The sequence below is a fragment of the Monodelphis domestica genome, chromosome 1 (assembly GCF_027887165.1).
Source record: "Monodelphis domestica isolate mMonDom1 chromosome 1, mMonDom1.pri, whole genome shotgun sequence".
NCBI lineage: Eukaryota > Metazoa > Chordata > Mammalia > Didelphimorphia > Didelphidae > Monodelphis > Monodelphis domestica.
In genome coordinates, this window is record NC_077227.1 from 378,217,956 (window position 1) to 378,241,439 (window position 23,484).

Sequence of the window (23,484 nt, forward strand, 5' to 3'; positions counted from 1 at the left end):
CTACCCATGTTATGATATTCTCAACACCAATCACTAAAGACCTGCCCAGGGCACATAAGGAAACAGAGGCAGACCATCCATAGGTCAGGGCTCTGGAATGGTAGATCTCCATCTCCAAGGCTCCTTAGTAATTATCGGTTGTTTTATGCCTAAATAAGTATATCCAGTCAGAGAAATAAAGAGCCAAGAGGATGGGGAAATAGAAGAGACAGTATCCACAAATATGTGTATTTGCTCCCACATGATGGTAAAGGTGGTCCATCCCTATTGTCAACTAGTTAAAAAAATGTCTACAGGGAGATACGTAACTGAGCGTTTGTGACCAAAGCTCTCGTCAGTCCCATCATTATGACCAAATTGCTCTTCAGAGGACACAGGCACAATCTGGATCTCTCTTCACCATGTTCATGTATATTCTAAATGCTTTTTTGTTTCATAAAATGCATGACAAATGATGAGGGATACATCAATGTATCTAGAAAAAGAAAGGAAATGATCAATTAAGTAAAAAGTCTTTGGATGAAGTAAATTTGAAAGTAGTCTGACTTCCTAGAGATTCAGGAAACCCCCCCAAAACTATGATCAAAAGCTGTTTCCCAAATGATAAATGATCAAAAGATATGCTTAAACAGTTCTCAGAGACTAAAAAAGATTGCTTCAAATCATTCTTTTTTTTTTTTAAACCCTTACCTTCCGTCTTGGAGTCAATACTGTGTATTGGCTCCAAGGCAGAAGAGTGGTAAGGCTAGGCAATGGGGTCAAGTGACTCGCCCAGGGTCACACAGCTGGGAAGTGTCTGAGGCTAGATTTGAACCTAGGACCTCCCATCTCTAGGCCTAGCTCTCAATTCATTGAGCTACCCAGCTGCCCCCTCAAATCACTCTTTAAATAAAACAAAAACCTTACTTTCTGACTCAGAATCAATTCTATGTATTGGGTGAGTGGCAGTGGGATCCCACAGTTACAAAGTGTCTGAGGCCAGATTCTAGATCTGGCTTTCAATCCATTGAGCTACCTAACTGCCCCCTCCAAATTACTCTTAAGAGAAAAACATATTTCCTGTAAAAAAAAAATGAAGTTTTACCTCACTCAGAACATTGACAAATGGCTACAGGAGGGGTGTGGGGGGAAGGGAGGGAAAGAACATGATTCTTATAATCATGGGAAATATTCTAAATTAACTAATTAAATAAAATTTTCCAAATTAAAAAAAAATTTAATTAAAAAAACATTGACAAAGATAAAAAATAGGAAATGTTTTCAGGAGTTATGAGAAGACAGAATCACACAGTTGATAGAGCAATAAAATCATCTAGCCATTCTGGAAATAATTTGTAACTATGTAAGGAAACTTAGATAATCTTATCTTTTGACCCTGAGATCCCACTGGAGTATATACACAAGGCTGAAAGAAAGACTCCCCTATATTCTAAAATATTCTTAGCAGCACTCTTGCGGTAGCAAAGAATGAAGAAAAAAATAGATATTCAAAATGACTAATATAATGGGATTTATTATAGCACAAGAAGTAATTAATAGGAAGAATTCAGTGAAACATAGGGAGACACTCATGAACTTAAATAGAGCAAAATAAGTAGAACCAGTAAAACTATGCATAATGCCTAAAATAATGTAAGGAAAATGAAAAAGAATGAGGACAAATACTGTATAATTATAACGGCCTGTCAGCCCCTAAGAAGAGATGAAGAAATTTATCTCCCCCCACCTTGTTAGAGAGATGGGGGTCTATGATGTGCAAATCAAGTCAGAACTTTTATTAGTATTCACTGTCATTAGCTTTTAGGTTGGCTTTGCCCATTTTTATTTTTGCAATGAAAAGCTCATTGTCTAGGGATTTAGATGTGCCAAGTGAGAGAACATGAGGGGTTTGTTCAGAGGAGTATAATCAGAACAAATGATTATGATGTAAGGACAAAAATAATTGATGTAAAGAGTGGGAAAAAAATCAATCTATCAAGACTTAAACTATTAATCTTTTCCTATACAACAACCTAACAGGTCTTTGTTTTGCTATGATAAAAAAAAAAATAACTGACATTTTTATGATAAAATATAATATGTGGCCCTCTATATTATCCAAAGACCCCTTCAGACGATGAACATATTGGCAAAGGTGATTAGCTTTTGTTCATATACTAAAGCCTGAGTTAAAGAAACAGGAAAAAAGCAAACTTTTAGGAGAGAGATAATTAAATGAGATTGAGACATTGTCACTGAGAAAAAGATTGGGGAGAATGGACAGGGAATTGGCAAAGAAACACCCAAACCAAAATGTTCCTATTTCCTAATCTTGTTCCTTCCCTACTTTAAACCTCTACAAGCCCAGGGACAAGACTGGGTTTTCTAGAAAGTTCCCCTGCCCTGCCCACTTGACTATAGCCCTGCCTAATGCCATCACCTTCTATGACATCATGGGGATGGAATGAAAGTCCTGAGCGAGAGGCTTGAGGTAGTGTGTTGGGAGGGAACCCAGCTAGGGAGATGTAGTTGGCAGGAGGCCTGTTGAAATTATTTGACTTTTCTGTTTTTTTTCCTAGAATATGCAGGTCGGACAGGAAGGCATCATTTGGAAAAGAAAAGCGGTGTTATCCAGAAGAGTTGGTGCTGCTTCTGTGGAGAAAAAACAGGTGACATTAGCCTAGATCTAACATTTCTTGTCTGTGCCATGTATTTTGGTACTTAAATATTTATTCGGTTCAGCTCTTGATTATTTACTGTGTTTTCCTGGTCTTTAGGCAATTGGGGTGGTTCAGTGGATGGAGTACTAGGCTTGAAGTTTTTGTTTTTGTTTTTTTTATAGGAATACTGAAGTTTTTTATTTACCATTGAAATCAATTACTAAAACTTAATCGAAGAGTTCAGTTCCTGTTCGAATCTGGCCTCCCACTTGTGTCAGAAGTTAGACTCATTTTACTGAGTTCAAATCCGGTCTCAGACATTTACTAGCTGTGTGACCTTGGGGCACATCACCTAACCCTGTTTGCCTCATATGTAAAATGAGAAGGAAATGGCAAACCATTCCAGTATTGCTGCTAAGAAAACCCCAAATAGGGTCACAAAGAATCAGACACAACTAAACAACTGAACAACAAACAGATAGCATTTTAAGATTTGAGATGAGCTTTACAAATATGGTCTCATCTGATACAGGAAGGTGCCATGATGTAAGTAAGGAAATTGAGACAGAGAGTAAGTGAAAGGGCCACACAGCTAGCAAAGCAACTAAGGCAGAATCAAATCATCTTGACTTTAGGCCAGTATTCTATCCAGGTCATGACCCAGCTAGTTGCCTTTCTCCTAGCACCTACCACAAAAGAATATGAGAATATTCTATGCAGCAACAGCAATATTGTTTAAAAAAATATTACACATGTCCACCTCCAGAGAAAGAACTAATAAACAGAAATAAGCAAGGTATAGTTTTATATATGTGTGTGTGTGTGTGTGTGTGTGTGTGTGTGTATGCAAATGATGCTTCTCTAGTGCAGGGAAGGGAAAGAGAAAGGGAAATATCTGAGAATTTTAATGTAAGATATTAATAAATTAATTTTTAAAAAGAAAAAGGAAATTTCTATTGGAGTCATCTGAGCTAAATGTTCCAGACTCTGAAGTGTAGGCTCTTTCTTCTGACTTGCCTTTAAGGCACTTTCCATAGAATGAGAGAAGACAATATGCAAAAGGAAATTTAAAAATGGGAGTGGTTCAGAGTCCAGTAGAGGAATATCTGGAGGAAGTGGGGCAGGGTGATGAGTTAATTTAGCTAGAAAATTTCCCAAGAATTCAATCCTGCTTTGTAGCCAAGATTTTGGCTTCTGTTAAGCAAAAATATTGGAAATATTACCAATACAGAGATGAGGTAATCAATGAATACCACATTCTGCCCCATAATCCCTGTCAAAGGTAAGGAGATTTATAATTTGTTATCTGGAACCATAGATTATTTTTTTTAAGTAGTCGTGTTTCTCCTTTCTTTTCTTCATTTACATTATTATAGTTGTAGATAATATCCTTGTTTTGATTATTTCATTTTGTATTGGTTGATATAAATCTTAACCCATGCTTCTCTGAATTTTCTAAATGTTATTTCTTATTGCACAATAACATCCAAATATCACAGTTTATTCATACATTCTTCATTTAATGAGTTCCCACTTTGCTTTCAGTCCTTTGCTGCTAAGATACATATATATCGTTAGAAACATAGATAGATAGATAGACAGACAGACAGACAGATTTTATACATTTCTTTCTGTATTTAACTGCCTTGGGGTGAACAACCAATAGCAGTATTAAAGGGCATGAATAATTTAGTGTTTCCCTTGCATCATTCCAAATTGTTCTCCTGAATGTTGACAGCAATTCATACCCCCACCCTCAGTAGATTAATGTGTATGTTTTCCCATAGTCCCTGAAATAATGATTGTTTCTGTTTTTTTTTTCATCATTTCCAGCTTTCTGGGAATGAGATAAAACCTCATTTTTAAAATGTGCATTTTTTTTTAATGATTTGGAGCATTTTTTCACATGGTCACTAATCCCCAATAATTCATCTTTTGAAAATTGTCCAAATGGAATGTACAATCTTCAAGAGTAGGAATTGCTTTTTTCTTGATATTTCTACATGTCTGACCACTCCTCAGTCTCCTTTGTTGGATCATCATCCACGTCATGACCCCTAATTGTAAGGGCTCCTGACATCACCATCCTGGATAATCTTCTCTCTATATACCCTCTATGACCTCATCAACTTCCATGGATTTAATTACTTCTATCCAGATGACTTATAGATCTATGTACCCAGCCCTTAGTCTATCTCCCACATTTCAGATTACATCACCATTTGCCTACTGGACATTTCAAACTGGCTTCCTCAGAGGTATCCCAAACTCTACATGTCCAAAACAGAAGTCATTATCTTTCCCCCAAAAAAATTTCTCTTCTTCCAAATATCTCTATTTCTATTCAAAACATTACTCTCCTTTCAGTTTCTTAAATCCATAAGCCTTGACAATAACCTTGGCTCCAGACTACCCCTCACTTCACATATCCATTCTTGCAATTTCTTCTTCACGATATCTCTTGTATCTAATTCCTCCTCTTCACTTACACAGCTACCTCTCTTAGTTCAGGCTCTCATGACCTCATGCCTAGGTCATTGCACCATCTTGCCAGATGGCCTCTCTGTCTCAAATCCGTCACTTCAGTCCATCCTATATACGGCTGCCAATGTCATTTTCTTTAAACAAGAATCTGACCAAGTAATTCTTTAATCAACCCCAGTGGCTGCCTCATGCTTCAAGGATAAAATATGAACTCTTCTATTGAGCATTTAAAGCCTTGTACAACTTGGCCCCAATCTAATCATTGGACACTCCTACCCCTCCTACACTCTGATCCAGACAAACTTAACAAACTGGTCTTCTCTCTCTTCTTCATGCTTGCTACTCCATCTCCCATTTCCATGCCTTTGTATTGGTCATTCTATATGCCTAGAATTCACTGCCTTCTTACATCCATAGAATCTAATAGAATCCCTCCTTGCCTTTATGATGTCGCTAAGGTACTATCTTCTACCAGAAGCTTTTCTCAATTTTCTCAAATACTAGTGTTCTCTCTGCAAACCCACTTTGTATTCAACTACTCTATAAATATTTGTATTTAGTCACTTTTTATTTATGCTCTATGTATGCATATGTATATATGTTATTTATATACATATATATATATATATGCATGTCTTTGTATTTGATGTCTCTCCCATTAGAATACAAATTCCTTGTGTGTAAGGATTTTTTCATTCTTTGTATTTATATCCCCAGGGTCAGGCCCAGCACCTAGCGATATTGACTGATTGGTCAATATCTCTTCAGAGTAGGAAGGGCATTGTGGTATGATAGACAAAGTGCTTGGGAGTCAAGAATGCCTAGGTTCAAATCCTGCCTCTGACACTTATTTAATGACTCTAGACAAGTCATTTAATTTTTAAAGTACCTCAATAGGGGGCAGCTGGGTGGCTCAGTAGATTGAGAGCCAGACTCAGAGACCGGAGATCATCCTAGGTTCAATTCTGGCCTCAGATGCTTCCTAGCTGTGAGACACCCTGGGCAAGTCACTTAACCCCCACTGCCTAACCCTTACCACTCATCTGCCTTAGAACCAATACCCATTATTGATTCCAAGACAGAAGGTTAATAATGTACCTCAATACCTTCTCAGGTGTTATCCATTAAATCATAGGTAACAGATTGAGTCCCCCACCCCTTACCTGGGGTTTGCTGATAAATATTTAATGACTAGATCTATAAAAAAATATATATGCCCATGATGCATTTTTAAGTTTAGTCTACCTCATTAACATTTTCTTCATCACTTTTTTGTATATTTTTGTTCAAAGATTTTATTTTCCCAATTACATGTATTAACAATATTGAACATACATTTTCTGAAATTATAAGATCAATTTGTCTCCCTCCTTCCTTTCCCTTCCTTCTCTCAGAGATGCAATTTTATCTGGATTATACCTCTTTATAACTATTTAAGTCTAAAAAAATCAACAAACCAATCAAGTCCTGATTTTTAGCTTTAGCCAGTTTCCAAGGTATAAATACTTATAGTGAAAATTTAACAATCAGCTTTTTGTGAAACATTCAGTCTGGCTCTAGCACCCATCTGAGGAAATCTCAGATTATTCTAGCATTAAATGCATTCTCCGACACTTCATCTTATCTTTAAAATAAGACTACAAAATCCTTGAAGGAAGGGACTATATTGGCACTTCTTTATATCTCTATAGCACCTAGTACAGAGTCCTTTATATAGTAAATGCTCAACAAATACTTATCAATTTGAAGTGATTTAATTTTTTTATTAAGTTTTATTTTATTTTCAATTCTAAACTCTCTTCTCCCCCTCACCTATTGAGAAGGTAAGAAAAAAAAAACATTAGAAATATATATAGACATATAAATCAAGTTTCTGCATTAGCAATATTCTCCTCCCCCACCTCCCCCCCACTCCACCCCCAAATAGAAGGTAATAAAATAAAGAGAAAAAATACATGCTTCACTTTATAATCTGAGTCCATCTGTTTTCTATCTGGAGACAGCCTTTTTCATCGTGAGTCCTTTGGAATTGTGCTGGGTCATTGTATTGATCTGAGTTACTAAGTCTTTCAAAGTTATTGCTGTGATTATATAAATTTGAACTAATTTATTTGGTACTTAGTAAGTTCTCAGAGAAAGACCCATATTTACTATGTGTTATTACTAAGTAATGCAACAATATATGAGTCAGGACAGCTGGGTAGCTCAGTGGATAGAGAGCTGGACCTGGAGACAGGAAATTCTAGGTTCAAATTAGGCCTCAGACACTTCCTTGCTATGTGATCCTGGGCAAGTCACTTACCCCCTCCCCACCTTACCACTCTTCTGCCTTGGAACTGATACTCAGTATCAATTCTAAGACAGAAATGAGAGTTTTTTGTTTTTTTAAAAAGGTCCTGAGGAAACTAACTGCTCACCTTGACTCTCCTCCCTTTCCCCATTTCTCTACTGCAGAGCATCCTAATATTGCTGATTTTGTCGCTCTATGTGGCCATGTGGATATCAGGTAAGAAGACTTGAGCTCCCTAAACATCCCTGTAGAAGAGTCGGGGTGGGGGAATTTGAATATAGATCTATTTGGGGAAGAAGTCTGGCTTAGGCAAAGGATTCCTTCTGTCCCCTCTCCATCCTCCAGTGTTGGGATTGGGATGAAAGAACTCAGGCATGAATATGAATTATATTTATGCCATTTATTGCTCCTTCTAGTAAAACCAAATTTTAATGTTGTGTCTTGGCTCCAGAAAAAAGCGCAGACAGCACAAAAGGGATCCAAGAATGCAATTACTCTAGGAGTCATGAAGCTTCCAAGGTACTGAACTCAGAATCTAGGTTTGAAGTAAACCATTCACCTAAGTCTCCCCCGGAATGGCAGTTCTACCCTTAAGGATCCACACCCAAGCCATCCTCATTCCCATTGTGCATCCCTCTCCCTTTGTCACTATCCAATTAGGAGACAACCTCCTTCATAAACTTTTCCCTAACAACTTTTATATGATCGTTTCTACTCATTTTCCCCTCATTTATCATCAACATCACACATTCCGCACTTTGTCATATACTGTCTGAATTTAGCTAACCTCATTTTAAAGAAAAGATGAATACATGAAATGGTGAAAAATATATAATGCTTGAATGATCTGAGATCAGATGTGTGCAAGAAGCCAGTTTGAATGCCTCATAAAAGCTGGTTGTTAAATTTTCAGTATGAAAATGGTGTGATTTGTATACTCATTCTTGATCTTGAAGCACTTATAACTCAGATATACTAAATGCTTAATACATATTGATTGATGAATGAATAATAGCTGGGAGAGAATAAAAGAGGCAAGTGTGACTTTTCTTGGCATCTTGGGGCTAGTAAGAACAAATGGGATGAATAGGGTAGCAGATATGAGCTTTCTTCCTTATAAGAACCTGTTTATGGGACAGGAGATAACATCTTCATAATCATTTTCTCAATGAATCTCACAAATCCTGAGCAGGTCATATTATCCCCACTTTGTAAATAATCAAACAGGAATGCATATCTATTGGATGGCTTGCTCAAATTTACACAGTTCTATAGGTGTTCTCTTTGGGAAGAAGTAGGAAGGCAATGATTCTGACTGGGGATCCCTGAAGAATGGCAAATGAATAACCAAAAAGAAAAAAACAGTAATCTTTTTAACTTAATTGATATTCAACGAATGCTCAGGGACTGTATGAATGATGAAGGTAATACTTTTGATCAGATACCAAGAAGAAGACAGAAAGTGTTCTAATATTACAAACAAATGATTAACTCATACCAGAAACAAATGTTAGCAATTGTCATGACTGCAAAAATTAATACTCTGCTGGTAGGAAGATAGTTTAGAAAATCACTGCAGTAGAGCTTGAGATCATCTAGTAAAGACCTTTCCTTTTCTAGATGAGGGAGCCCAGGTTCAGAGTCAAACAAGCTATCAGCAGCAAAGCTGGGATTTGAACCCAGATCCTCTCACCTCAAATCCAGAACTCTGCCTCTTTGGCTTGGAAGATCAGAATCTGGCTCATGACTTTGAAAAGAATCTTCAGTTTTTCTGAATAAAGGAATTAAAAAGTAAATGAATTTATTTACATAGAATGGTATCTAAGACCTTAGCAAAGCAGCGGAATATGTGTCACCCAAGAGGCAACAGCATGTAGTGGTTTGAGCACTGGGTCTGAAGTAAAGAAGACAGGTTCAAATCTCACTTCAAGAACTTGCTCATTCGGTGATCCTGAAAAAAAAATGCAGTTTTCTCCTCTGTAAAATGAGGGAGTTAGACTTAATGGCCTCCAAGGTTCTCTTCCAGTTCTAATTCTATGATCCTATGATGCTCCATATAGGTTCTAACTATTCCTCTTAAACTCACAGCATCAATTAGGGAAGTCTCTGTCTCATGAGTAGAATTGTCCTGAAGTCAGTGCAACATTCTGTCTGGAATTTCTCCTTAGACTTTCATGGATTTACATAGATTTGGATGTTCTGGGGAGTTGAGACCAAAGGACCTGCCTTCAAATGCCAGCTTTGTTGCTGACAGCCTGTTTGATTCTCTGAACCCTTGGTCTCCCTCATCTAGAACAGAAGAGGTCTTGACTAGATGACCTCTAAGGTTTACTGATCAACTTTTAAATGCTGTGGTCTTCTATTTTGTTGAATGACCATACTTTCCCCTGTAAGAATATAGTCAGTTTTGCTGGGTGGTTGATTCTTGATTGTAGACCTAGTTCCCTTGCTTTCCAGAATATCATATTCCATGCCTTTCAATCCTTCAGTGTGGATGTAGCCAGATCCTGTGTTATAATCACTGTGGTTCCATGGTATCTGAATGACTTCTTCTTGGCAGCTTGTAATATTTTTTCTTTGGTCTGATAGTTCTTAAATTTGGCTATAACATTCCTGGGTGTTGTCAGTTGGGGATTAAGTACAGGAGGTGATCTGTGGATTCTTTCAATCTCCACTTTTCCCTCTTGTTCTAGAATATCAGGGCAGTTTTCTTGAATAAATTTCCTGTAGTATTGTATCCAGGATTTTTATTTTGTCATAGTCTTCTGATAGACCAATGATTCTTAAATTGCCCCTCCTCTAACGATTTTCTAAATCCTCTGTTTTGTGAATGAGATGCTTCTTATTTTCCTCAATTTTTTCATTCTTTTCATTTTGTTTTATAGTGTCCTGCTGCCTTGTGAGGTCACTTAATTCTAGTTGTTGTATTCTGGTTCTTAAAGACTGGATTTCATCCCTGGCTTTTTGGTAATCCTTCTCTTTCTGGTCTGATTTTCTATGGAGGTCATCTTTCATCCTCTTTATCTCATCTTTCATCTCCTTTGCCTCATCTTTCATCTTCTTTGGCTCATCTTTCATCTCCTTTGCCTCATTTTCTTTTTTTTTAATTTTATAATATTTTATTTGATCATTTCCATGCATTATTCATTAAAGACAAAGATCATTTTCTTTTCCTACCCTCCACCCCCTGTAGCCGACACGTGATTCCACTGGGTATCACATGTGTTCGTGATTCGAACCCATTGCCATGTTGTTAATATTTGCATTAGAGTGTTTGTTTAGAGTCTCTCCTCTGTCATGTCCCCTCAACCACTGTAGTCAGGCAGTTGCTTTTCCTCGGTGTTTCTACTCCCACAGTTTGTCCTCTGCTTATGAATAGTGTTTTTTCTCCTAGATCCCTGCATATTGTTCAGGGACGTTACACCACCACTAATGGAGAAGTCCATTACGTTCGATTATACCACAGTGTATTAGTGTCTGTGTACAATGTTCTCCTGGTTCTGCTCCTCTCTCTGCATCACTTCCTGGAGGTCGTTCCAGTCTCCATGGAATTCCTCCACTTTATTATTCCTTTTTGCACAATAGTATTCCATCATCAACATATACCACAATTTGTTCAGCCATTCCCCAATTGAAAGGCATCCCCTCGTTTTCCAATTTTTGGCCACCACAAAGAGTGCAGCTATGAATATTCTTGTACAAGTCTTTTTCTCCATTATCTCTTTGGGGTATAGACCCAACAGTGCTATGGCTGGATCAAAGGGTAGACATTCTTTTATTGCCCTTTGGGCATAGTTCCAAATTGCCCTCCAGAATGGTTGGATCAGTTCACAACTCCACCAGCAATGAATTAATGTCCCTACTTTGCCACATCCCCTCCAGCATTCATTACTTTCCTTTGCTATCATGTTAGCCAATCTGCTAGGTGTGAGGTGATACCTCAGAGTTATTTTGATTTGCATCTCTCTGATTATAAGAGATTTAGGACACTTCTTCATGTGCTTATTAATAGTTTTGATTTCTTTATCTGAAAACTGCCTATCCATGTCCTTTGCCCATTTATCAATTGGAGAATGGCTTGGTTTTTTGTACAATTGATTTAGCTCTTTATAAATTTGAGTAATTAAACCTTTGTCAGAGGTTTTTATGAAGATTTTTTCCCAATTTGTTGTTTTCCTTCTGATTTTAGTTACATTGGTTTTGTTTGTACAAAAGCTTTTTAATTTGATGTAATTGAAATTATTTATTTTACATTTTGTGATTCTTTCTATGTCTTGCATGGTTTTAAAGTCTTTCCCCTCCCAAAAGTCTGACATGTATACTATTCTGTGTTTACCCAATTTACTTATGGTTTCCTTCTTTATGTTTAAGTCATTCACCTATTTTGAATTTATCTTGGTGTAGAGTGTGAGGTGTTGATCAATTCCTAATCTCTCCCACACTGTCTTCCAATTTTCCCAGCAGTTTTTATCAAATAGTGGATTTTTGTCCCAAAAGCTGGGATCTTTGGGTTTATCGTATACTGTCTTGCTGAGGTCACTTGCCCCCAGTCTATTCCACTGATTCTCCTTTCTGTCTCTTAGCCAGTACCAAATTGTTTTGATGACTGTTGCTTTGTAATATAGTTTGAGGTCTGGGACTGCAAGGCCCCCCCCTCATTTGTGTGTTTTTTTTTTCATTATTTCCCTGGATATCCTTGATCTTTTGTTATTCCAAATGAACTTTGTTATGGTTTTTTCTAAATCAGTAAAGAAATTTTTTGGGAGTTCCATGGGTATGGCACTAAATAGATGAATAAGTTTGGGTAGGATGGTCATTTTTACTATATTGGCTCATCCTATCCATGAGCAGTTAATGTTTTTTCCAATTGCTCAAGTCTAGTTTTTGTTGTGTGGCGAGTGTTTTGTAGTTGTGTTCATATAGTTCCTGTGTTTGTCTCGGGAGATTAGGTATTTTATTTTGTCTAAGGTGATTTTGAATGGGATTTCTCTTTCTAGTTTTTGCTGCTGAGCTGTGTTGGAAATATATAGAAAAGTTGATGACTTATGTGGGTTTATTTTGTATCCTGCAACTTTGCTAAAGTTGTTGATTATTTCAATTAGCTTTTTGGTTGAATCTCTAGGATTCTTTAAGTAGACCATCATTTCATCCAAAAAGAGTGATAACTTGGTCTCCTCCTTGCCTATTTTGATGCCTTCAATTCCTTTTTCTTCTCTAATTGCTACTGCTAGTGTTTCTAGTGCAATGTCAAATAGTAGAGGTGATAATGGGCATCCTTGTTTCACTCCTGATCTTATTGGGAATGCATCTAGTTTATCCCCATCGCAGATGATATTAGCTGATGGTTTTAGATATATACTGTTTATTATTTTTAGGAACGACCCTTCTTTTCCTATGCTTTCTAGTGTTTTTAATAGGAATGGGTGTTGTATTTTATCAAAGGCTTTTTCTGCGTCTATTGAGATAATCATGTGGTTCTTGTTGGTTTGCTTGTTGATGTGGTCAATTATATGGATGGTTTTCCTAATATTGAACCAGCCCTGCATCCCTGGTATAAATCCTACTTGATCATGATGGATGACCCTTCTGATCACTTGCTGGAGTCTTTTTGCTAGTATCCTATTTAAGATTTTTGCATCTATATTCATTAGGGAGATTAGTCTATAGTTTTCTTTCTCTGTTTTTGACCTTCCTGGTTTTGGAATCAGTACCATGTTTGTGTCATAAAAGGAGTTTGGTAGAACTCCCTCTTTGCTTATTATGTCAAATAGTTTGTATTGTATTGGGATTAATTGTTCTCTGAATGTTTGATAGAATTCACTGATGAATCCATCAGGCCCTAGGGATTTTTTTCTTAGGAAGTTCTTTGATGGCCTGTTGGATTTCATTTTCTGATAATGGGATTTTTTAAGAATTCTATTTCTTCTTCTGTTAGTCTAGGCAGTTTGTATTTTTGTATATATTCATCCATATCACCTAAATTGGTGTATTAATTGCCATATAATTAATTGGGCAAAGTAATTTTTAATGATTGCCTTAATTTCCTCTTCATCAGAGGTGATGTCCCCCTTTTCATCTTTGATGCTATTAATTTGCTTTTCTTCCTTCCTTTTTTTAATTAGATTGACCAGTACTTTGTCTATTTTGTTTGTTTTTTCAAAGTACCAGCTTCTTGTCTTATTTATTAAATCAATAGTTCTATCACTTTTGATTTTATTAATTTCTCCCTTAATTTTTAGGATTTCTAGTTTGCTTTTCTGTTGGGGGTTTTTAATTTGGTCACTTTTGAGTTATTTTATTTGCATTTCCAATTGATTGAGCTCTGCTCTCCCTAGTTTGTTAATATATGCACTCAGGGATATGAATTTACCTCTGAGTACCGCTTTGGCTGCATCCCATAAGGTTTGAAAGGATGTCTCGCCATTGTCATTTTCCTCGATGAAATTGTTTCTATGATTTCTTCTCTAACTAAACAATTTTGGAGTATTGTTTTCCAATTAGTTTTTGATTTGGTTTTCCATGTACCATTACTGATCATTATTTTTATTGCCTTGTGGTCTGAAAAGGCTGCATTTATTATTTCTGCTTTTCTGCATTTGTGTGCCATGTTTCTGTGACCTAATGTATGGTCAATCTTTGTGAATGTGTCATGTGGTGCTGAGAAGAAGGTGTATTCCTTTTTATCCCTATTTATTTTTCTCCATATGTCTATTAATTCTAATTTTTCTAAGATTTCATTCACTTCTTTTACCTCTTTCTTATTTATTTTTTGATTTGATTTATCTAAATTTGATAATGGTTGGTTCAAGTCTCCCACTAATATGGTTTTACTGTCTATTTCTTCCTTCAATTCTCCTAGTTTCTCCATTAGAAATTTGGGTGCTATATTATTTGGTGCATACATGTTGATTAGTGATATTTCCTCGTTGTCTAGAGTCCCTTTTAACAAAATATAATTACCTTCCCTATCCCTTTTGATCAGGTCTATTTTTGCATTGGCTTTATCAGATATCATGATTGCCACTCCTGCCTTCTTTCTATCAGTTGAGGCCCAGAAGTTCTTACTCCATCCTTTAATTCTGACCTTGTGGGTGTCAACCCGCCTCATGTGTGTTTCTTGAAGACAACATATGGTAGGGTTTTGGATTCTAATCCATTCTGCTATTCGTCTACATTTTATGGGTGAGTTCATCCCATTCACGTTCAAAGTTATGACTGTCACTTGTGGACTCCCTGGCATTTTGATATCCTTCCCTAATTCTAACCTTTCTTCTTCAGCTCTAACTTTTAATCCAGTGATTTACTTTAAATCAGTCCCCCTTGTATTTCCCTTTCTACCCCCCTCCCTTCTTATTCCCTCCCTTATTTTCCCCTGTAGTCTTTTTAAAATTTCCCCCCCACCCTCCCCCTCCCTTGTACTGCTTCCCTCCCCACCAGTCTGTTTTTTACACTTCTACTCCCCTATAGGGCGCAAATCTATTCTCTTCCCCAATGGATTGGATTGTTCTTCCCTCTTTGGGTCAGTTTAAAAGTACATAAGAGTTGAGTATTTCCTATCTCCAACCTCTTTACCCTGCCAGTGTATCGATGTTCTTCCCACTCCCGCCATGAGCTTCTTTGTGACATATAAATTTACCCCCATTTTGTTTCTTTTCCCATTTCTTTTAGTCATAACCTCTTTTCTTTTTTAGCTTTAGTCATGTGTATATATATATATATACATACACATGTATATGTATTTATGCATGCATATATCTATACACCTATTTATGTCTGGTCCTTTCATCCTATACAGTTTGTCACTGTTCCCTCTGAGTGTAGTTCTTCTAGCTGCTCAGGTGATAGCAACAGTTTTTAAGAGTTGCCAATGACCTCTTTTCTTATAGGGATACATATCATTTTAACTTATTGAGTCTCTTAAAAATTTTTGTTGTTGTTGCTGTTGTTTTTTCCCCTCTTTTTTAATTACCTTTTGATGATTCTCTTGAGTTCTGTGGTTGGACTTCAAATTTTCTGTTCAGGTCTGGTCTTTTATTTATGAATGCTTGGAACTCTTCTGTTGTGTTAAATGACCATACTTTCCCCTGTAAGAATATAGTCAGTTTTGATGGGTATTTTATTCTTGGCTGTAGACCTAGTTCCCTTGCTTTCCAGAATATCATATTCCATGCCTTTCGGTCCTTCAGTGTGGATGCAGTCAGATCCTGTGTTATCCTCACCATGTTTTCATGCTATCTGAATGGCTTCTTCTTGGCAGCTTGTAATATCTGTTCTCTCATCTGATTGTTTTTGAATTTGGCTATAATATTTCTTGGTGTTGTCAGTTGGGGGATTAAATACAGGGGGTGATCTGTGGATTCTTTCAATCTCCATTTTCCCCTCTTGTTCTAGGATCTCGGGACAGTTTTCCTGGATAATTTCCTCTAGTATTATGTCCAGGCTTTTTCTTTTGTCGTGGTCTTCTGGTAGTCCAATTATTCTTAAATTGTCTCTTCTTGAACGATTTTCTAAATTGTCTGTTTTGTGAATGAGATGCTTCACATTTTCCTCAATTTTTTCATTCTTTTCATTTTGTTTTATAGTGTCCTGCTGCCTTGTGAGGTCACTTGATTCTGGTTGTTTTACTCTGGTTCTTAAAGATTGGATTTCATCTCTGGCTTTTTGGTCGTCTTTTTTCTTCTGGTCTGATTTTCTTTGAAGATCGTCTTTCATCCTCTTTACCTCATCTTTCATCTCTTTTGCCTCATTTTCCAGCTGGATGATTTTGGCTTTCAGGACACTATTTTCTTGTTTTAGTTCAAGTGCCTCTGTTTCCAGATGACTTATCTTAATTTTTAAGTTCTTTTCCCAATTGTCTTCAGCCTCTCTTAGTTGTGTTTTGAGTTCTTCCACAGCCTGTATCCAATTTGCTGGGATTTCTGGTTTATCGCTTGCTGATCTCTCCCCCTCTGTTCCATTTGGTGAGTAGTAGCTGTCTATTGTAGTTTCTTTCTTCTGTTTCTGTTGTTTGTTCAAATTCACCCCTTCTTTACTCCCCGTATTTGTCTGTGCTCTTGTTCCTCTCATTTTTTTGTTTTTTGGGGACTTCTATCGGTCTCCTCTCTTGGAGCTTTAACAGAAGATCTCTTGGTATAATCTCTGGGGGAGGATTGTTGGGGGTTTGAGCTTTCCTGTCCTCTGGAGGCTTTTGATTGGCTTAAAGTCTAGCAGTCAATGAGGATGGATGGGGATCCTGGGCTTCCCTGCGTTCTGGAGACTTTTGATGGGATTGAGTTCAGCTTAGTTGGGCTGGGTTTACTCTGAGTTTTAAACTTCCTGGGCGGCTGGAGCAAATATGGAGGATCTCCAAAGCTCTGGCCAGGCTGCCAAGTCTATGCTCCTTCTAGGCTGCCATCTTGACCTAGCCTCTAGGTTTCTGTTTTTTCAGAAGACCTTGCTCTCTAAGGGGTGAGGTACATGGCCTCCCTGGCCTCTGAGGGCTCCTGATGTGATTAGGTTCAGCTGGTTCTTTCAGAAGACCCTGCTCTCTAAGGGGGAAGGGGTCGTGGCTTGCCTGGCCTCTGAGGGCTCCTGATGGGATTAGGTTCACCTGGTTTGGGCCAAATGAGTCCTGAAGCAAAAAACCTCCTCCTCCACAATCTGTGTTGAATGCCTGGAGACTGGCCTGGGTTGTTTTCAAGGTAAGCCCGTCACCGGCCCTGAGGTTTTTGTTCTTTCAGAAGCTCTGAGGGCTCCTGATGGGATTAGGTTCAGGTGGTGTGGGCCGAATGATCCCCAAGCCAAAAAAGGGAAGAAAAAAAAACAACCTCCTCCTCCACAGTCTGTGTTGAATGCCCGGAGACTGGCCCAGGTTACTTTCAAGATAAGCTCTTCAGAGCAACCCCTTTGCCAGCCCTGAGTTTTCTGTCCTTTCACTAGCTCTGAGGGCTCCTGATGGGATTGGGTTCAACTGGTGCCCTAAAGCTGGGACCTCCCTTGAGACTCAGATGGAAGGACCCAGCCAGGGTGCTACAGGCTTCCCCCTTCTCTCTCTGTTTCCCTGCCATCTGTGTTGGGCGCCCCAGAGACTGGCTCAGGTTGCTTTCAAGGTGAGTCCTCAGAGCCCTGAGGTTCCCGCTGCTGCCATGGGTTCAGCACTCTGGGTTGGGGGGGATGGGTTCTGGGACCTTCTTTCTGTCTGCCCCTTAGATCCAAGTGATCTAGGGTTCTGGCTTTTGGGGTGCGATACCTTTTGATCCAGGTCCAGGAGGAGGGTTCCCCAGGTCTATCCTGTTGTTCAGCTTGAATTTTGGTGTCCTAGGAGCACTCTGTTTGTGATCGGTAAGGAAGGGTTTCCAAGGTCTGAACTTTTGCTGCTTCTACGCCGCCATCTTGACTGGAAGTTGGTATTGCCTCTGCCTCATTTTCCAGCTGATTAATTTTGGCTTTCAAGACACTGTTTTCTGTTTCCAGATGACTTATCTTGCTGTTAAAGTTGTCTTCAGACTCTATTAATTGTGTTTTGAGTTTCATTTTGAGTTCTTCCAAATCCTGTATCCAATTTGCTGGGATTTCTGATTTATCATTTGCTGATCCCTTCCCCTCTGTTCCATTCACTGTATAGAAGCTATCTATTGTAATTTCTTTCTTCTTTTTCTGTTGTTTGCTCATATCCACCCCTTCTTTGCTTCCCATATTTGTCTGTGCTCTTGCTCCTCTCATTTTTGCTTTTGGGGGCTTCTGTCAGTCTCCCCTCTTGGAGCTTTGACAGAAGATCTCTTGGCGCAGTTTCTGGGGGAGGGTTGTTGGGAGTTTGAGCTTCCCTGTTCTCTGGAGGCTTTTGATTGGATTAAAGTCCAGCAGTCATTGAGGGAGAGGTGTGGAGCCTGGACTTCCTGGAGTTCTGAAGACTTTTGATGGGATTAAGTTCTTGGTTGGGCTGGGTGTGCTCTGAGGCCAAGACCTCCTGTAAGGCTGTAGCAAATATGGAGGATCTACACAGCTCTGGCCAGGCTGCCAGCTCTATGCTCCCTCTCTAACTCCTTCCCTGCCATCTGTGTTTGATGCTCTGATCTTGGCACAGCCCTCCAGACCAGCACCTTTGCCCGCCCAAAAGTTCCCGCTGCCGCTTGAGTCTCAGCGCTCTAGGTGGGCAGGGGGAGGGAGGGGTCCTGGGACCTTCCTTCTGCCTTCACTTTAAACCCAAGTGTTCTTGGATTCTGGCTTTAGGGGGGGGTTACCTTTTGAATTGAGTCCAGCAGGAGGATTCCTTTGCTCTTTCTTGTTGTTAGGTTTGATTTTCAGTCCCCTAGGAACATTCCATTTGTGATGAGTAAGGAAGGGTATTCAGAGGTCTGAACTTCTGCTCCTTCTAGGCTGCCATCTTGACTCTGCCCCCTTGCTGTGTTCTTCTAAACTATCTTTCTATAGGCATAGTATTAAATTCTGTGCATTGGTTCCAAGGCAGACGAGTGGTAAGGGCTAGAAAATAGGGGTTAAATGATTTTACCAGAGTCACACAGAAGTGGCTGAGGCCAAATTTGAACCCAGGACCTCCCATCTCTAGGCCTGACTCACAATCCATCATTGAGGCACCTACTTGCCCCTCTATGGTATTAATTTTTGCAATGGTATGAATTAATCATTTATTTGTAGTCATTTAGTTATTCTGTTCTCACTTCTAGCCTGCATCTTTATAAAGCATTGGTGAAATTGCTTCTACTTTGTATGTCTCAGCATCACACTGAGATCCTTGATGGCTCCATCACTCTGGCGGTCACCAAGTCTCACTCCCACTTTCTGGCATGGGCCTTTCTCTCTCAACCTGTAGGTGTCCTATTCCATTCCCTCATGGTGTCCTAAACCTGCTCCCAGTCTTCATGGTGTCTACCCTGAAAGTTCCATTCTCTTTGCTATGACTAAACCTTCTTAATTTGCTTTTGCCTGTGGCAGGAGGAGGAGTCACTTCAATTCTCATGAGGGCAATGCCTTTTACATTCCTTCTCACATGCACATACCCCTTAAAAAATTAATGGTCTCTCCAAACTTGCAATGGATGCACATGAGCTGCGTGCAGTCTTGCACATAGCATTAGGTACATAACTCTACTCCTCTTTGGGGGATGCAGCGAGGAGTGGGGAAGAGTTGGGTAAAGACTGAAGTCATACCCCACAGCTATTTTCACAGATTGTGATTCTGGATCAGTAGAAGAACCCACTTTCTGGCAATTCTGACCCTGTGTGACTGCATGAGGTGCAAAATTGGTTTAAGAACTTTAGGGAGGAACACCTTTCTTTATTCCTGCTTCAGGAGAGAATTCCTGTGTTTCCAGACTTTTGGGGAAATTAATAATTTAAGATCCATGGGGAAAGACAGACAAATAGACAGACTTTGGAAACCTTGTGGGCAAAGCTGGCTCAACCTATTTTCTAGCTTTCTAGCTTCTAGAAATCAACCTGATTTCTAGCTTGCCTTCCTAGAGGTTTCAGAGAATTTTCCCTTGGCTGAGATCAAATCTTCTCTCTTGGTTGAGCCAAAATCTCATCTCTGTCTTATCAACAAAAGTTTATTCATTCATGCATGTTTTATTGTATACTCTCATCTGTATAATTTCTTTGATTTCTGTTCAACATTTTTTAGACAAATGGATGAACTCACTATTATTATTTGTGACAGCCTGTTGTATAACTAGTTTTCAGTGGAAAGCATTCAGGCTGTGGGTGTAAGCCTGACATACTCTTCCCCCTTCAAATGATACTAACCAGGGAAGCTAGTGACTTTATTTTTTCACATAAAGTAAGATTACACGTTACATATGTAAAATGTGTATTTCCACATGGAATGTCTAAATGTATAGACAGGCAGTTTGAGGGAAAACATTGATAGACATTTCTGGAATCTTACCCTTTCCATGGGATACCATGATCCCAGCCTGATAGGGAGCAAAAGAAAGAGCACAAAGCTGATTAATCTGTTATTCCCTAAGAAAGAAAGTATGGAACTAAAATTATATCTATTTCCTCCTCCCCAAAATATTTCTGGTCTAGAGGCACACATTTTAGGTTTAAAAGCAAAAAAGAAAAGAAAAATCATTAGCTTTCCTGAGTGCTTTTCCTTAAAAAGAGGAAGTCTACTTTAAGCTTATATCTACAATTTGGCCATTTCTCATAAAATTCTTAGTTAAGCAAAAGAGCATCACAAAGGAATAATAAGTGAAATCTACTTATCCAAACAAATATCAAGCCAAAATCAGAATATTCAATTCAAATATTCAAGAACATACCCAATCAGTGAATCAAGGTCTTTATATATCTTTATAAAAGATCAGGATGAGATCTTGGCTCAACCAAGAGAGACCTGATCTCACCTAAGGGAAAATTCCCTAAGGAAGCAAAGTAGAATCAAGGACATGTTGAAGAGCCAGCTTTACCCCCATGGCTGCCTTCCAAAGTCATCTTCCCTCTTCTCTACATGACTCAATTAAGTTCCTAAAAGAATCTAGAACCATGAGTGCCTTTTTCAAAACTGAAATGGAGAACGTCTTTCTTTCCCAAAACTCTCACATCAACGTCACCCCTTTATGCAGGGTTGCCTTAGCATTCTTTCCAGCAATCTAGAATCATAATCCACAGGCAATAGGAATCACAGGTTACCCTTCCTCTCCTTCCTCACCTTGTTTGGGAGATGGGTTATGCATATAAAGTACTTCATATATTTAGTACCAGTGTAGGAATTAGTAGACCATCATTATCTCCATGGCCCTGACTTGTCTGTGTGAAGTTCTTGAAAATGAGATTGCAGAAAGTCCTTCTTAGTAATGAATATATTACTCAGCCAGTTCAAGAAAACTTCCTAGAAACTATGTTATCCTGGGTTTCTTCACTCTCTTTTGCTATATTTAGATTGGGAAGGAAGATGGTGATAAGAGGCTGGCATGTATGTTTACTATTCTGGACTTAAGGTTGACCGGCCAGTCATCAAGCCATGACTAAATGGGATGGGGGAGGCACAAAGATCTCTATGGACTGATAAGATTGGGAAATATTTTAACATTCTGTCTTTCAGAGCTTTGATGATCAATTCAAGAATCAACCAAAGGAACCAGTGAGGGCTATGGGACTATGGTTGAGAGAGAACCTGGACACCCTTCAGGAGAGAATGGAACAAGAAGTAAGGGCCCTGGAACAACGGGTGAAAGACCTGGAAGAATGGCTAGATTATCACTTACGGGATCTAGGGCCAGATGAAAAGTGTGTAACCCTCACGAATCACTTATGAGCATTCTGGCGATGAAGCTGGAATGGCCTATTCATGGAGCTGATGAAAACACTTCTGACTGCAATGCAATATGACAAGAACAGGCTTGGTTACTAACTGCTCTATGTGGTAAAACAAAGAATAAAATAATTTGAAAACCAAGCAGAACACTTGCCTCCAAGAGTAATTCATTAATTTTGTTTGCCATCCAATATATAGGTAATGCAAATCATGATAGTATTCCATCTATGGAACCATGGAATAAAAGAAACCATGTCTTGTCTAATATTGATTGTAGAACCTCCTACCCACCCCCCCTATTAGCATGTATCAAGAGAAATAGATATTATTTCCTTAGAGTTTATAGATATTTCAGCAGAAGCTAAACAGGGGTGAATAAGAAATCAATTCAACCAGTATTTATTAGCTACTTACTATGTACCAGGTACTGTGTTAAGTGATAGGGATACCAAAAAAAAAAAAGGTTTCCTGTCCCCAAAGAACTTTAAATCTTACTAGACATGGGGAAGATGGACCAAGTACAAATACTTGAAGATTCCAAATAATTTTGAAAGAGGGGATCTAACTCTTGCTGAAACAAGGAAAGCTCTCTTATAGGCAGTAACACTTTAGTGGAACACCGAAAAGAGTTCTAAGATGTAGAGATGAGTAGCGTATTCCAGGCTTTGGGACACACTGTACTAAGGCACAAAATGGAATGTCTTGTACAGGGAAGTATAAACTGGTCAGTTTGACTGGAGCATGGTTTAAGAAGAGTGAGGAAAAATCAGACCGGAAAGGTGGGATGCAGTCAGGATACAAAGAGCTCTAAATGCCAGGTAGATGAGGTTTTATTTTTTTCCTAAGTTTCATGACTTAGAGACTGTAGAAAACCAGTAGAGTTTCATGAGGAGGGTAGTAATACACGATTTATGCTTTAGGAATATCTATTTGACAACTCTATGGAGGATGGTTTCAAGAGTGGAGCCTGGAGACAAGGAAGCAAATTAGGAGACTCCTTCAATAGTCCAGAGGCAAGGTAATAAGAACTTGAACTAGGATGTTGGCTGTGTGAGAAGAGATGATTTGACAGAATATAAATAAGATATGGCAGCTGTTTGGACATGGGAGATGAGGGAGATAGGAGAGATAGTGACTGATAGTGAAAAATTTTTGAGTGACTAGAAGGATGGTAATACTTTTAGCAAAAATATAGGAGAAAGGGTAAAGGTTTGGGAGGGGGAAGAGAATGAATTCTAATCTGAATGTGTTAGGTTCAGAATTTCTATAGAAGACCTAGTTAAGGATATATTAGGTAGTGGAGAGGCCTGGAGTCAGGAAAATGAGTTCAAATCTAACTTTAAACACTACCTATGTGATCCTGGGCAAGTTACTTACCCTCTGTTTTCTTCAGTTTCCTCCACTATAAAGAGGGGATAATAACACCTACCTCATAAAGTTCTTATTAGAATCAAAGGAGATATTTATAAAAAGCACTTAACACAGTACCTGGAACCAAGTTGGTGCTATATTAATGTATTTTCTCCTCCCACCTCTGCCTTTAGAAGAGAGACTAGGGTTGGATATCTAGGTCTAGGAATCATCTAATGCATGGAGATGTTAGATTAGATTAGATAGATCGATAGATAGAAAGAAAGAAAGAAAGAAAAAAGAAGGAAAGAAAGAAAGAAAAAGAAAGAAAGAAAGAAAGAAAGAAAGAAAGAAAGAAAGAAGAAAGAAAGAAGAAAGAAAGAAAGAAGAAAGAAAGAAGAAAGAAAGAAAGAAAGAAAGAAAGAAAGAAAGAAAGAAAGAAAGAAAGAAAGAAAGAAAGAAAGA

The 23,484-nt window shown here is 38.5% G+C and overlaps 1 protein-coding gene across 1 annotated transcript; it reads left to right on the forward strand.

The window, feature by feature from the left end:
* Positions 1-2,507: 2,507 nt before the first annotated feature.
* Positions 2,508-21,816, forward strand: SMIM23 (small integral membrane protein 23). Its single transcript, XM_007474005.3, has 4 exons — positions 2,508-2,648; positions 7,578-7,629; positions 7,865-7,932; positions 21,457-21,816. The coding sequence occupies exons 1-4, from the start codon at positions 2,562-2,564 to the stop codon at positions 21,667-21,669; spliced, it is 420 nt and encodes a 139-aa protein (XP_007474067.1). The 5' UTR covers positions 2,508-2,561; the 3' UTR covers positions 21,670-21,816.
* Positions 21,817-23,484: the final 1,668 nt, after the last annotated feature.